The sequence below is a fragment of the Halictus rubicundus genome, chromosome 1 (assembly GCF_050948215.1).
Source record: "Halictus rubicundus isolate RS-2024b chromosome 1, iyHalRubi1_principal, whole genome shotgun sequence".
Classification (NCBI taxonomy): Eukaryota; Metazoa; Arthropoda; class Insecta; order Hymenoptera; family Halictidae; genus Halictus; species Halictus rubicundus.
The window spans coordinates 19812781-19826709 of record NC_135149.1 but is presented as its reverse complement, the minus strand read 5'-3'; the positions used below and the strand labels follow the sequence as shown (position 1 = coordinate 19826709).

At 41.6% G+C, this 13929-nt stretch overlaps 3 protein-coding genes across 7 annotated transcripts; 2 read left to right on the top strand and 1 right to left on the bottom strand.

Annotated features, from left to right (window-relative positions):
- Positions 1-2904: 2904 nt before the first annotated feature.
- Positions 2905-4301, top strand: LOC143358759 (uncharacterized). The gene is made up of 3 exons (XM_076796216.1): positions 2905-3629; positions 3715-3879; positions 4149-4301. Exons 1-3 carry the CDS (start codon positions 3622-3624, stop codon positions 4201-4203), a joined length of 228 nt encoding a protein of 75 aa, XP_076652331.1. The 5' UTR covers positions 2905-3621; the 3' UTR covers positions 4204-4301.
- Positions 4302-4622: 321 nt separating this feature from the next.
- Metrn (meteorin) lies at positions 4623-8145 on the top strand. Of its 3 annotated transcripts, none has more exons than XM_076792666.1 (4): positions 4623-5542; positions 5773-5919; positions 6731-7430; positions 7536-8145. In XM_076792666.1, the coding sequence occupies exons 2-4, from the start codon at positions 5801-5803 to the stop codon at positions 7749-7751; spliced, it is 1035 nt and encodes a 344-aa protein (XP_076648781.1). In that variant the 5' UTR covers positions 4623-5542; positions 5773-5800; the 3' UTR covers positions 7752-8145. The 3 variants fall into 3 exon arrangements, with proteins under 3 accessions (XP_076648781.1, XP_076648772.1, XP_076648762.1); XM_076792657.1 differs by having other exon boundaries at positions 4624-5194; positions 5279-5919; XM_076792647.1 differs by having other exon boundaries at positions 4624-5919.
- Positions 8146-8478: 333 nt separating this feature from the next.
- On the bottom strand, positions 8479-13552 carry LOC143356708 (uncharacterized). 3 transcript variants are annotated; one of them, XM_076792629.1, is made up of 5 exons: positions 13022-13552; positions 12408-12892; positions 9712-12350; positions 9553-9628; positions 8479-9458 (listed from the first exon to the last, which is right to left on the bottom strand). In XM_076792629.1, the coding sequence occupies exons 1-5, from the start codon at positions 13068-13070 to the stop codon at positions 9126-9128; spliced, it is 3582 nt and encodes a 1193-aa protein (XP_076648744.1). In that variant the 5' UTR covers positions 13071-13552; the 3' UTR covers positions 8479-9125. The 3 variants fall into 3 exon arrangements, with proteins under 3 accessions (XP_076648744.1, XP_076648751.1, XP_076648736.1); XM_076792636.1 differs by having other exon boundaries at positions 9712-12749; positions 12818-12892; positions 13022-13550; XM_076792621.1 differs by having other exon boundaries at positions 9712-12892; positions 13022-13551.
- Between the last annotated feature and the right edge of the window lie 377 nt (positions 13553-13929).

Sequence of the window (13929 nt, the reverse complement as noted above, 5' to 3'; positions counted from 1 at the left end):
CTGAGTCAACAGTTTTTTCTTTTCTCTCTCTCTCTCTCTCTCTCTCTCTCTCTCTCTCTCTCTCTCTCTCGCTCTGTCGTCTCTCCTCCTTTCTTTCGAAGGTACGAATCGATTTTAGCAGGGGACGCCGAACCGGGTGCGTAAGTCGAAGAAAATTTCGATGGTAAGAACGGCAAGTGGTGGCGGCCGATCGATTCGTGCTTATCTTGCCGCGAAATTAAAGTCACCGACGCGACCCAGGCCTCCTCCTCTTTCCTTCTCTTCTCGGAAGAAAAGAATCAGCCTCCGCGCGAGTCTCGGACGAAATAAATTTTTCACGTTCGCGTTATATCGCTTTAATGTTTTTGAGACGGGGCCACCCCCTGGAAAGTTAGCGGCTACTGGCGAGTCCAGTAAATCTTACACCCCGAACCACCCCCAGAACGAGAACCTCCCTCGACTGCCTAGCCATTCTTATTCCCTCGTTACTCGCAGCCTCGCTCGAGGCGGCTCTCTCCTTATTATATCGTCTTTCCACGCCATAAAATCGGGAAAGAATTTCGCTCCCCGAGACAATAGAAACTAATAAATTTGATTGCTGATTACACCCGCGGAATCCTCGGATTAAAAAGCGATCGCGGTGTAGTCAACGGAGCACCGCATTATTTTGTACGAAAGTTTATTTATATAGCTCGCTATAGCCTGAGATCATTGATCTATGGATTCAAAAAGTAAGGCGCCAGCAGTACTGAATTAATTCTTATCGCTAGAACCACGGGACACAAAAATTGAGTACTTTGTATTGCATCATAAAAATGGCAAGATTATACTTATTCGGATTTGTGCGATTTTCGGTATTATAATGTCCACAGATATATTTACTGAATTCATAGTGCACTTCGTGAATGCACCTTGACAATCTGAAGAATCGTAAATTGGAAAGTACTATGTTATTGTGGTTGTAGCGATAATTAATACAAGAATGCTAATTGTCCTTAGGGCGTCAAGGAAAGCGATGCACCATAGAAATTTTCTTTAGTAGGTTGTCTATTATGTACTAATGATATCGTGCGTAAATAAATATCATTTTCCTTCTTACTGTAATTTTCTTTCATCTTGAAAAATAAAATTTTATTTTACCAGTATCATTGTTATTTATATTCTGAATTAGGTTGGAAACTTTACTGCTCTAAATGCCGGTGATTTAGCCCTCTCTTAATATCGTGAAAGCAAGTTGCTGTAATTAAAGTGGAAGCATCTTCAAAATAGCCGCGGGTAATAACCAAACCAACCCTCGAGTTTTCCCGAAACTTTATTCCTATTAGTGCGAGGTAATATCATATATATCGTTCATAATAAAATTGATATACGTAATAAAATAGTTCAAAAACTGATATACCATTCCTTAAATATCCTGGGAGACCTTAACCAACCTCTTCTTTGCACTTTACATCAGATTTTCAAGATGCTGCAGTTTCTATAACGAGAAATTATGAGTATATATTGAAAACGATTGAGAACGTTTGATAGATAAAATCGATACGAAACATATTAAATTTGGATAATTAATTAACAATACGTACTAGAGATCAGAATCCACTCGAATCTAAAACAAGAATGGTGGCGCCACTCAACGATCATACGAAGAACTACTTTTAGTGGTGACTAGTGAGCTGAGCGGGAGGTCGTCTGTAGAAAGAGTTAAATAACTGGTCACCGTGAATTTCAATGTTGTGCGTTATTCATTGAATTATTTGCTATTATTTGGTACTAAGAGATTCACTAATGATTCAGTAATAGTAGCGTTCCCTATATAGTGCTGACATCTGCTCAGCCTTAGCATGGCACAGAACCGGGCCACCGACGAGCTATTTAGAAAGACTGCCAGCCTTACGGGAGAATGTGTCGCTCGAAAAATACGGTGTTTTCTACCGCCCTCTAGGATAGATTTTGGCTGGAGTAAGAAACAGAAGGCCAACGACGCTATCTCGTCGGTGCAGAAGACCACTAAGGAAATTCTCGTCACTGAGAAGGTGAATCATCACGTAACCATATCGATTATCAAATGTTACATTCTCCGACGAATATATTCGAATTAAACAGATATTTTTTTTTAGTGTTGCTTTTTAAAATTTAATATATTGAAAGTAAAACTAATATCAAGGACGAATAAACTACGTTTATTTATTGCCTATGTCACAGACGTTTCTTCCGTAGTTCACGATCAAATGTTCTATTTAGGTAGCGATCGCGGCATGTGTAGCGATATTGGTATTTGAGATCAGTGATAGTTCCACGTTCTTAGTTCCACAACCGACGAGAGTATCTCGACATTGGGGCCGTTACCGACCGCTCCCAGCACCCACCTGGCACCCACTTTGAGACTCGCAGTTTAACACGGGGGCTGGCAGTCTTTATATATATCTCGTCGGTGGTAGAGGGCGTAAGAAATCTAGTTGTTGTTAACTTAAAATATATATATAGGAAAAAAAATGTGCAACTTAGTACGTAAGTCAAATCGTTATGTATATAGGTATAAGAGAAGCATATATTTGCGGCTAATGGGTCCGAGTGGACTCAAGTCTTTGTATTATTGTTGTTAATATTAATAGCAATAAAAATAAAAAAAAATTAACGATGTCGGTATTTCAGATCGTGAGATACAAAACCCTATATGGTGATTGGTCTACTCTTGTACCTCGTCTGTGTTCTTACTCCAGCCAAAATCTATCCTAGAGGGCGGTAGAAAACACCGTATTTTTCGAGCGACACATTCTCCCGTAAGGCTGGCAGTCTTTCTAAATATCTCGTCGGTGGCTGGATTCAGTTCCAGGAAAAGCTGGTCGGTTCTGTACCATGCTAAGGCTGAGCAGATGTCAGCACTATATCGGGTACGCCGAAAACCCGGGCATGAGCAATCTCCTATCCTCTTTGGTATGTGTTTACGGAGAATTTTTCACGTGATTCTTGTTGGAGTTTTTTTAATAAAATCTGCTCGGTAGATTTTCCTGAACATTCTTACCTATGCCTCCCGAATAGATACTTTGTTGCTGTCATACAAAAAAATTTCACGATATTTTTTCGGGACTCGTCGAAAATTTACTTCTCTATGCTGCAAACATAGCTGCGGAATGTCGTCAGTTATTCAAATTTATAATACTTGAAACTGCTTATGAAAAACAGAGAAAAGAAGAGGGATCATCGTGGAGGCACAGATTCTTGAAAAAATTTCGTTTTTAACTAATAAGTAGTACTTACTAGTCGAGCATATCGAAGAATGGATAAATACTTTGATTACTTTCGGAATAGTTTTCATGTAGAATCACGGGAGAAATTGGCCAATGAGGTAAATCGATATCGTTGCGTAAACGCCGGTGTGACAATGCGACGGTGTTACGAAATTACGATCAATGAATATGTTACAATTAATTTTCATTGGATAGCTAGTTTCAGACCAACATTGCTGAAACACGATTCAAGGGCCAAGATTACTTGGCGAAGAAACAGATTTTTGACACGTTTCATTTTCTCATTGGACATTTGATTGTTTATCAACCGATCGACCCAATTCGATATTTATATCAATTGCTTGATGATTGTATACTATTTCGATCAGGATTGAAACAACCTCGACTACTTTGGATGGAAAGGTAAGAATATATATAACGCACTCCCTCACTCGCTCGCTCGCTCCCTCCCTCCCTCTAACGCACTCACTCTTATTGGATATTGCAGGCACCTGGATAGCATTTTTCGAAACATCGACATCCATAACTTGGGATATGTGTCTTTAGACTCGTACAGATTTGTCATGAAAATGTTAAATTTACATTCTTACAATCCGTGTCCTGCAGAGTGTATTCCAGGGTATGTGAATCGGCAAACATTTTGCTCGGAAGTGTAAGTATACCTCTGTTTTGAAACAAGAAAACCTGCGATGAACATTTTTCTACGTCGGCATTAGAATTACTACTTTATTAGTTATTTTTGTATACGAGTTTGTATCGTAAGAGACATCGCGACAACGCGTATCGCACGTGCGAATAGAAGTATGCATACAACAATAATGTATATGTTCATATACATGCATATACGTATAATGTTACGTATGTGTTATTCCCGTATGTGCGCCGAAAAGATTTTCACAAGGAGCGTTGGACTCGTTTCAGAATGTACAGCTTGGAATACGTACTCGCATCTATCACCGGCAAGACTACCTGTTGATTCTGTACATCCCTTTCCCTCGTAATTTCACGACAGAAGAAAATCAGAAAACATGTTACAAACACGATGCGCGATAAAATTGTTTGATAACAATCGGGGTTCGCATACGCGTGTCACACGAATATCCTACAAATCCACGGAACTGTCGGATACATACCTGTAGTATGATATATAAAATTGAAATATACGTTACATCGCGTAATGGAGTTCACCGTCAGGTTATATACACGTAGAGCTTTCGTCGTGAAATTCGACGATAGTACATGCATAACAACAGTAGCTTATAATAATAACAACATTAATATAACAGCGATTGTCGTAGTAACAACGGCAACAACAGTGATACTATATGTATAGTAGTAGTGGTTAATGAAAAAAAGAGAAAGAAGACGAAGCGAGAAAAACGACAACGTTACCGCGGATAGTGCAAGTAAGACGTAGGAAAGGAAGAAAGAAAGAAATGCATACACAGAGAGCAGAACAATGCAAGTCGGGGAACGAGGGGAGAACGGATAAAGGAGAGAAAGAGAGCTGTAGCCGGGGAGACTCAAAGGACGAAGCGAGGCGATGCGAGGCGCGACGGGGTGAAGCGAGGTGAGGTGTGGCGTGGCGAGGTGAGGTGAGGCGAGGCGACGCAACGAGAAACGACTTTGCCGAGCCTGTAGCCGTAGCTTGTAGCACAAATACCATCAAAGAGACAGGAGTATTCGAGGATAGAGAGTAGGGAGAAAGGCGATCAACTGGGAACGACATAGCCGAAAATAGTTGTGCGTCGTGTACAAGTTCTGTAAACGGTCGCTGGAAATACCTATGTAGAGACCGTAGACGAGTATGTCCACTCGCGTGTTAGCTCAAATCGTTCTTGTGCGCGCAACCAGCCTTTCACGTTTCAACGACGACAAGCATGATCCTTGGGATATCGTCGAATTCGTTCGTTGAATCTACGCGATCGTACAACCGCGCGTCTCGAACACGAAGTGTAGTAAGAAAAGTGAGTAGTTTTCCGCAAGAAAACTTCTAAAGACGCGCGAGAATAATTTTAAGATCGATTTTTGACGCCTGAAATTTCCATAAGTCGATATAGCTCCTTGGTTGGTTCGCTTTGATCGCAAGCCGATGTGCTCGACTAACACTATGACGTTTCTACCTGCCGATAACGATGACAAACTTCGGAAATCGGATAGAGCGTCTCGCATACGGTAACGCGACGACGGCGACGGCGGCGGCGACGACGACGACGACGACGAGAACGAGAACGAGAACAAGAACGAAAACGAAATCGAGAACGAGAACGTGCCAACGATTGACTGTATTCCGTGATATACTAAAATTTGGAAACGTACGTAACACGATCAAAGTCAGTCTTGGTGTATACTACATCAGTGTCTCTCCATTCACCCATTCACCCTCGTTCTACCCTCGGTCGAGTTCTTTATCATTTTTGTAGAAAATTACGCGGGAATAACAGCGTGCGTAGATCACTGCGACGAATATCCATGAAAATGTCAATTTCGGACATTACCATTTTCTAAAGCAAAAATGCAAATTGAATCACCTAAAAATATTTAGTTTAGAGACGATTCGGGATTAACGAAAAATGAAACCGCTTGCGTTCGCCATCGGTTTAATATCGCTACTGTTACATCAATATGTTTACGTCGTGTCATCGGCCTCTACGTACGAGCAAGCTGCCGATCAATGTGACTGGATTGGAAGGTTTGTATTTATCATATTATTAGTGTATTTTATTCGATGCCTTTTCCCGACGTGACTTTCACGATCTTATCAATTGTACTCGCAGCATTCGCGCTTATCATCTTCCAAATCACAGAAGACGCAAGGACGGTCACCTCTAGATTTCTAGTTTTCTCTTTCTTGTACCCTGTCATTTACGTTTCGCTGCCGAACCGTATCATTACCTATCGCACTCTAATTCTTTCCTTCGTCACTGCCATCGTTGTTATCACCGATCCCTTCTTCCGTTCCCCCATTTCGTAAATTCGTATCATCGATGCTGTACAAAGTCTGAGAAATAATTAGCTGAATTTTATTCAACGTATAATCATATGCAGCATCGATCTACGCGGTCCGTGACGATTCGTAGTCTACGCATACACAATACGTTCCGACTCCGATAACGGGCAAGGAAAACTCGGCGACTTTTATTGAACGCGAAACCAGTCGCACGACTTACGACCAGAACCGGTTTTCTCCGACGTTCTCTGAGCGAACTCGAAAAGGATCTCGCGGGCTAGCGTTCGATTTATCATCTCTTTCTTGACCAAAGAAAGCGATTCGAGCCCGCGCCGTACATGCAGCGGTTCCTAATACATCCGCCGTGTACGTGTAGACAAACGCATACGCATATGGGTAAAAGCAAAGACGGGGTCGGTTAGATTTTGGTGAATGTTTGCAAAATTTCGTTAAATCTCACTAACGCGTGACCCAAAGAAAAACCAAAGATAAAGAAGATGATAAAAAGGAAGGAAAACAGTTCTCTTGATTTATCGTCATTGTTGCGTTACAGCGGAGGTGGAGGGCGAGGTGTGCGACCCGTGTACCTTCGATGTTCGAGAGGGACTGTTGTTTGGCGATATCCACGCGGAGCTTTGCGAATAGTTCTCTCGCCTCCTGTTTTGACCGAGTCCATTCCAAAAGTTGACTCGGAAACGGTGGGATCGGGCGAACGAGATCAGAGGAAAAACGGTTACGCAAATCAGAGTACGTTGACCGGAAACTTCGACGACGTTTCTCGACCATCTGGATTCCGAGCGTGCACCAAGGTTTCCGGTCCCGTGAGAGTGTATTTGGAAACTCGTGGGAAACTTCGATCGTTATACACTCCGCGAGACGGCAAGCATAAGGCATCCCACAGATGCTTTTACGCCGCTTCTAATAAACAACCCGCGGCGCTCTATATCGAAGCGGAAGAGCAACCTATAACCGGTGAACGTCGCGACGTTAAATTACAATACGATTTGGAGATACGACGACGGCGACGTCGGCGACGAGTAGGCAACGATCCGGAAGGTAGATACAGCTTGTACAATGAAGAGGAGGAAGAGGATTGTAGACCGTGCTCCGTGGAGGAACTGGCCAAGGCCTACTGTCAAAGCGACTTTGTTGTCAGGGGTACAGTCAGTGCTGTTGAAAATCGACTAAACTTGGAAGCTGCCGAACTTGTCGTCGCTATAACAAAGACCTTGCGTCGAGTCGAAGAAAACGAGGTACGGGTTTTTCCTTGCAACATCTCATCTCACCAATATTTCACCTATAAATCAAACAAAACTGATTCAATTTCTTGCGTTCCATATCTTCTTTTTTTCCGACAGGGAGGCAACGACGCGGATGTCGTTGAGTCACATGATCGAAGAAATGTTCGCGTCAGAGTATCGAGTGCCTGCGACGCACGACACGGGCAGGGCGAATTTGTGATAATGGCTAAACGTAGACTTGGTGACCTTATTCTGGTTTGTGCACCAAGGTTGGAGACATGGGCGGTAACGGTCCGTGAACTGGAAAACGCTCCGTGCGTCCTTCGAAGTTAGCTTTCAATATGAAATGGAACGTGTCTGTAAATAAATTGTATTTTTTTAATACTATATTACACCATGCTATACTAGACTCGATTCGACACGACTCAACTAGATTAGACTAGACTAGATTTTACCAGTCAAACCAGACCAGACTACACCACACTGCACCACACCAGACTAGTCTAGTCTAGTCTGGTCTAAACTACATTACATTATATTAAACTACACTACACTACACTACAGTACACTACACTACACTACACTACACTACACTACACTAGATTAGATTAGACTATACTAGACTACATTATTCTTTTCTATACTACACGAATGCCGATCTCCGAACTGTGATATTGTTTTGTAAAAATTGTTTCGTGCAGAATATACTCGTTACATTTGCTCCGCATTATTCTATATCAATTCTGCATACTCAACTTTATCGTAAGAATGATCCGCTACCATTCTCCGTTTTCCATTCGCTTCTTACTTCGTTACCGTGCAATGGATAATTTCATTTCCTATAGTCTAATATGCTTTAGAACTTTGTTCACACAGTTTGAGTCCGCATGCGCGATACATAGTACCGTTCCATGAAAAATTTCGTTCGAAACGAAATAATCGAATGTGTCTAGTTGTTTAACACTTGGTTGGTAAAGAATGTTGAGAATGAGGTTCAACTTACAATTATTTTATATCAGATTCATCAAATCGCACATAAACAAGAATTTCAATGGACGTTACATTTATCATTAGTTTTTATTCGTATTACACGATCGAACGTTCAATCAGCTTCTGTTCGTAAACATTCGTAAAGCGACGATACAGCATGAAAACAGCATCCAGTCGCTTGGCGCGAGTTGCGCAATCAGATGTAAGCCGTTCACTGGGTGACATTCGAATATTTAGAGGTTTATAATCGTTCGGTGGTTATACGATCTTCTTTTTGAATCGATTTCATCCGCGGAGTTCTACTAGTTTTGTTGTCGATCGTCGAACGAAAGATTCTATTGTAACTTGAGTATCGGAAATGAACTTGCCTCCCGGTAAATTTAATAATAACATCGTGACCAATTTACAGTATGGTAAGTATTTATCTTTTTCTTATTCAGCAATCGCAGTCGAATCGACCAGGTCACATTTGCGCAAAGAAGCGAGCCCATGCGAACAACAATGCAATGACATAGGTTACATTGACAAGACACGATACGACACGACACGACACGACACGATACAGTACGGTGCGATACAATACGATACGATACAGTACGGTACGATACGATACGATACGGTACGGTATGATACAGTCCGATACGGTACGTTACGATACGATACAATACGATACGGTACGATACAAACATGACACTGCTACTCGCACGTCAACCGCAATTATCGCGTACTCGTGTAAGGGTAATTAGGACACAATGGCAAGACGAGATCATCCATGTTTGGCAAAACTACCAGTTTTTCAAATTCCCTGAGTAATTTATCCTCTATCCATTTGGTGATATAAGCGATGTTGACCGCTCTCTCGCCGACCGCAGGTTGTACGGTAAGAGTTACTTTCGGCACTGGTTTGAAACCGTACCACAAACGATCGGACGGCGGCGGTGGAATGTTCAACGAAAGGCAACCTTCTATACTCGACACTGTAACCATTAAGCGAATTTCGGTGTTCGAGAAGCCCTCCATGGCCCTTCGTACATACGATAGTTCAGTCGCCTAATTATTGCATAAAAGGAAAAAAGATTTTCTGGTGTAACATGACCGAAATAACAAATATCAAAAGAACGATTTCGATGAAGAGTATACTTACATGCTGAAAATATTTATTCGCAGCTATTCTATCCACTATATTGAGAAATTTTCTTCCAGATGATTGCGCGGATGGGCTGTAACAAAAAGAATGCGGAGGTCCGATCAATCGACGATTGCGAAGTAGAACGTTACAGATGGTACAGATAAAGCAACTTACGTTGTCTCCTTAGCTGCTGGACTGCACAACTGCGAGCTATCGTCATCTTCAGTGGACGTTTCCGGCGTGTCTTCCATGTCGCTATCAAAAATTGGCGACTTGGTCGCTGTTTTATCTTTCTCCGAGCAATCCACGAGATTACCACCGCCCCCATTGTCACCACCACCACCTCCTATAACACTACCACTGCCACCGCTGATCGTTCCGGTTCTCGTTAATTTCATTAAATTCAATTTCGTTTCGACGGTCATGGTCAAAGATCCTTTGTACGTTATGTCGAGATCAAGCCAGAGACCCCTCTCGTTCGTCATTGGTTTCGTAATGTTGCGAATGATGGGAGACCCTTGACCTACTGCTACCTCCGAGACTAAAAGGCACTCCATAAAATATGGTAGTTTTATACTAGATAATTTCCGTTGTATTTTATCCTGTATCAGAGTTACAGTTTCTGGACACTTGTGTACATCGTACAATATACGAGCTACTAAACAATTGATCCAAAGTGTATTGTCGGTATACGGGGAATGTTCGTTTTCGAAAGTCGAACCGTTGTTTTCCAAATGTTTTGCCATGTACGCGTTATAGTTGAGTTCAGGTACATTTTCGAAGGAATTATTGGTTGAAGCAGATAATTTTGATTCCGTGGATACGGTTCGCTGTGCCAATAACGTTGTATTCAACGTCGATGATGCATCGGTTGCAAAACACGACGACGCATCTTGCTTTTTCAAGCGTCGCGTAGATGCAGAGACCAATCTCCTGTACCAATCTTCCTTCTCGCGATCAGCCCTAGCAAAAATAAATATTTTTATTCGGTTTCGCATTCTGCGACTATTCCGCCGCTTTTTCCGAGAATTCTTTTGCGAACGCGTAATCTGCGGCGCTCCTCCTCCTCCTCCTGCTCCGTCTATCGTTTCCCACTCGTCTTTGTCCTCCTCCTTCTCCTTTTCTCTTGCTCTCTCTCTTTTTTCTTCTTTCTCCTCCCCTCCCTCCAAACTTTCGTACTCAATTTTTATTTCTCGCGTTTTTTTCTTACCTTCTAACATTTTATTCTCATCACCTTTGATTTCGTCGTTGTTCTCGTCGACCTCATCGCTCTCGTTATTATCGTCGTCGTCCTCATCGTCATCGTTGTCATCATAATCATCGTCATCGTCGTCATCGTCGTCCTCGTCATCCTCATCGTCGTCGTCGTCGTCGTCGTCATCGTCGTCATCGTCATCGTCGTCGTCATTGTCGTCACCGTCTTGGTCGTTGTTGTCAGAAAGCTCTTCTTTCCTGTCACCTTCTTCTCGTTTCTTCGCGTTTCTGTGGTAATGATCTAGTTCTTCTTGCGTCAACCTACCTGTGTCTCTCAAATTCAATCTCTTTCGAAACTTGACTTGCTTTAATATCATTCGACGTTTCTTTTTCCTCCTCTCGATATAACTATATCCACAACTATGACACTTGTTCGCATTCCCGTTTGTCGTACTATCGTTTTCCTTCTCCCCTGCCCCTCTGTTGTTAATTCTGTTCTTTCCACTTTTCTTTTTGCTGCTTTTGCATATGTCTTCCACAGTTCCATCTTCTAGCACCTGTCTCTTGTATTCCACGTATTCGTTGTCAAATTCATCGTTGTCGAAATCAGAATGAAAATTTTCAACATCGTCGTCGTAGTCATCCAACTCGGCAGTGTCTTCTATATCCTCCTCTAACAACAGTTCAGCTTCGTCAACGTGTTTTCCTTCCTCACTGTCTTCTTGTTTCTGTTCCCGGACCCATTCTATCATAGATTCTCCTTCTTTCGCATTCGATTCGAGTATCGTTTCCCCTTGACCGTTGTTCGGTGAATAACATTCGTCGTTCATCGCACCCTTGAAAATTACATTACAAACGTGTGCTTCTTTTTTCTTAAGAGTAATACAGATTGGATATTTCTTACTCCATCTCCGCCTTCTGGCGAGTCCACAGGGAACAAGTTCTACCTTTGCTCCGGACAAATTATAAACTCTCCTTTTAATGAATTTCAATTTCAGTTGCGACTCGTTCCAAACAGCCTTCTTTGGTACTTTCATTCTAGTTTCCATTATACGTAATATACTGCCTTCTAGCCTGAAAAAAACGGATTTGGTGCGAGCCACGTGATAATTAGTGGGTTCATAATGGTATGGTAGTTCGTTTAACCAGCCTTGAAATCTCTCGATTGCAGCATGCTCCTCCACCGCAGGAATTTCTAAAACAGACACTACTGGTCTGCTAGGAAATGTTTCATCCGGTAAATTTGTTAAAATCGTTTTGAACCTCGACATTGTATTGTAAAAAATTATCGTCGCAACAACACCTGTTACAAGTCCAATCAGATATTCTGGTAACGGAGTAACATAATAAATGCAAAAAACTGCGACCAGAGCAGCAACCGACCTGTATGTCAGTTGACAAGCCAGTTGTTTCAACAAATGTGAAAAAATCACCTTGAAATTTGTTTGCGTTGAAAATACAGTTGAGCGAACATAGGAAGTTTGTTTTTGAATGCTGCCAAGGTTATCGCTGCTCAATGATTTTCTCAACGATATATCGGTTTTTGCGCTAGGAGCAGGATCTTTATCGGTATCTGGAGGAAATTCTGATGCTTCTATGCCACTTTCGACGCACTCCTCCTGCAAACTTTTGTCCTTTAGACCTGTCTTTATACCAGAAAATCCTACGTATCTAACCGGATTGCTTCTTCGATGAACTATAGTTGAAGTCGGTTCGTTCGTCTGCTTGTCGTTTCCTGTTCTATCGTCGCAGGGAGTAACGCTTCCCTGATCTTCCGAATCGCTAATGCTTGAACTCTCTGCTCGAGAATGACAAGATTTCTTCTTGTCGCTTTTTATCTCCGACAGCTTCTCTTCAAATGTCTTTGTGAGTTTTCCTTTGATGTCCGACAACATTTTCCATGGAACTAAAGACGGCGGCGTGCCTTCCGGTTTTATATTCTCCGCGCTCATTGATCGGCATTCTGAATTGCTCTCGGAAATATCTGATTCCTGTGTGGACCTTTTTTCGGTACATCTCTGTGGAGAAGAGGTTAGTTTAGATGAAATTCTTTCACATTCGGGTATTCTCTTCTCTTCATCTGTACTTGGATATATCTCTTCGAGTTCGTCGTCGCTGGCATGGAAATGAATTACAGGGACTGAAGTCGTAATAGGTTTACCTGTAAAAATAGTAGACGCCATTAACAAATCATCCACTGAACCAACAATTCTAATTAAATTACTCAAATAGCCGCGAAACGTATTTCGCATTATCGAGCTCACCTGTACCCTCTCTACTCTCGCCTTACCTTTTAGCATAGCCAATGTCACTTTTCTCGGGCTGTGCTTGGTATTCATGTTCAGAAAATATTTATTTTAACCAACGATCGATATACGAATTTTCTTGCATTGAAATTCATATTCCATCAACATATTTTTAATCACACGCGTCATAATTCCGCATTGATCCCCGTCGAATTGTTCAAACCTGTTATCTGTGATTCACTTGTTATTCATGATTGTGACCGACAACGATCGGACAAACATTTCCGTTCGTTATCCAAGAACCATGTCTAATCTTCATGTCGTCTTTTCATGCACATTCGACTGTGCCGGCGACAACAAACAGACCACATTCGCAAATGACGTTATGCTTCTGCTTCTGCGCGTAACGATACTAACAATGATTATGTATTTTCTTCAGACATATACATTTAATTGTCAAAATCACAATGTAATAGGAATACCGAAAAATGCTGATTCGTTTACCTGTACAAATGCTTTTTCTCCTTATTATTACACGTACCTATGCATGTATATATATATATCTCATTCAACGTCAGCCAAACAATCGTCCGACATACACATACATATATGGATACACATCATGCCTATGTTTGTGTGTGTGTGTGCGTGTATGTGTATATATATATTCAATACTCTATACTTTGCAGGTACTCTATGCAATCGCGATTTGAAGACCTCTTCTGCGTCGCATTTCTATTCTCATTATCCTATATGAGAATATATATATACATACATACATATATTCTGTCTTCCTTGTTCAATGTCTCTTAAATAATGTGTCTCTTAAATAACTAATAATTATATATATGTATAGTTATTAGTTTTAAGGGTTTTGGGGTGGTCTCTACATAGTCTCTAATCTAAATTCTAAATAGATGTATCAGATACAATTTACATCAGGCATGGGATT

Excerpts from the sequence above, each read along its gene's own strand:
- LOC143358759 (XM_076796216.1), top strand. Across the intron at positions 3,880-4,148 it reads CAAACATTTTGCTCGGAAGT|AATGTACAGCTTGGAATACG; the intron begins GTAAGTATACCT and ends GACTCGTTTCAG.
- Metrn (XM_076792666.1), top strand. The coding sequence starts at position 5,801 with ATGAAACCGCTTGCGTTCGCCATCGGTTTAATATCGCTACTGTTACAT. Across the intron at positions 5,920-6,730 it reads CAATGTGACTGGATTGGAAG|CGGAGGTGGAGGGCGAGGTG; the intron begins GTTTGTATTTAT and ends GTTGCGTTACAG. Across the intron at positions 7,431-7,535 it reads GTCGAGTCGAAGAAAACGAG|GGAGGCAACGACGCGGATGT; the intron begins GTACGGGTTTTT and ends TTTTTCCGACAG.
- LOC143356708 (XM_076792621.1), bottom strand. The coding sequence starts at position 13,070 with ATGAATACCAAGCACAGCCCGAGAAAAGTGACATTGGCTATGCTAAAA. Across the intron at positions 12,893-13,021 it reads GACATTGGCTATGCTAAAAG|GTAAACCTATTACGACTTCA; the intron begins GTAAGGCGAGAG and ends CTATTTTTACAG. Across the intron at positions 9,459-9,552 it reads CGAATAAATATTTTCAGCAT|GCGACTGAACTATCGTATGT; the intron begins GTAAGTATACTC and ends TGCAATAATTAG.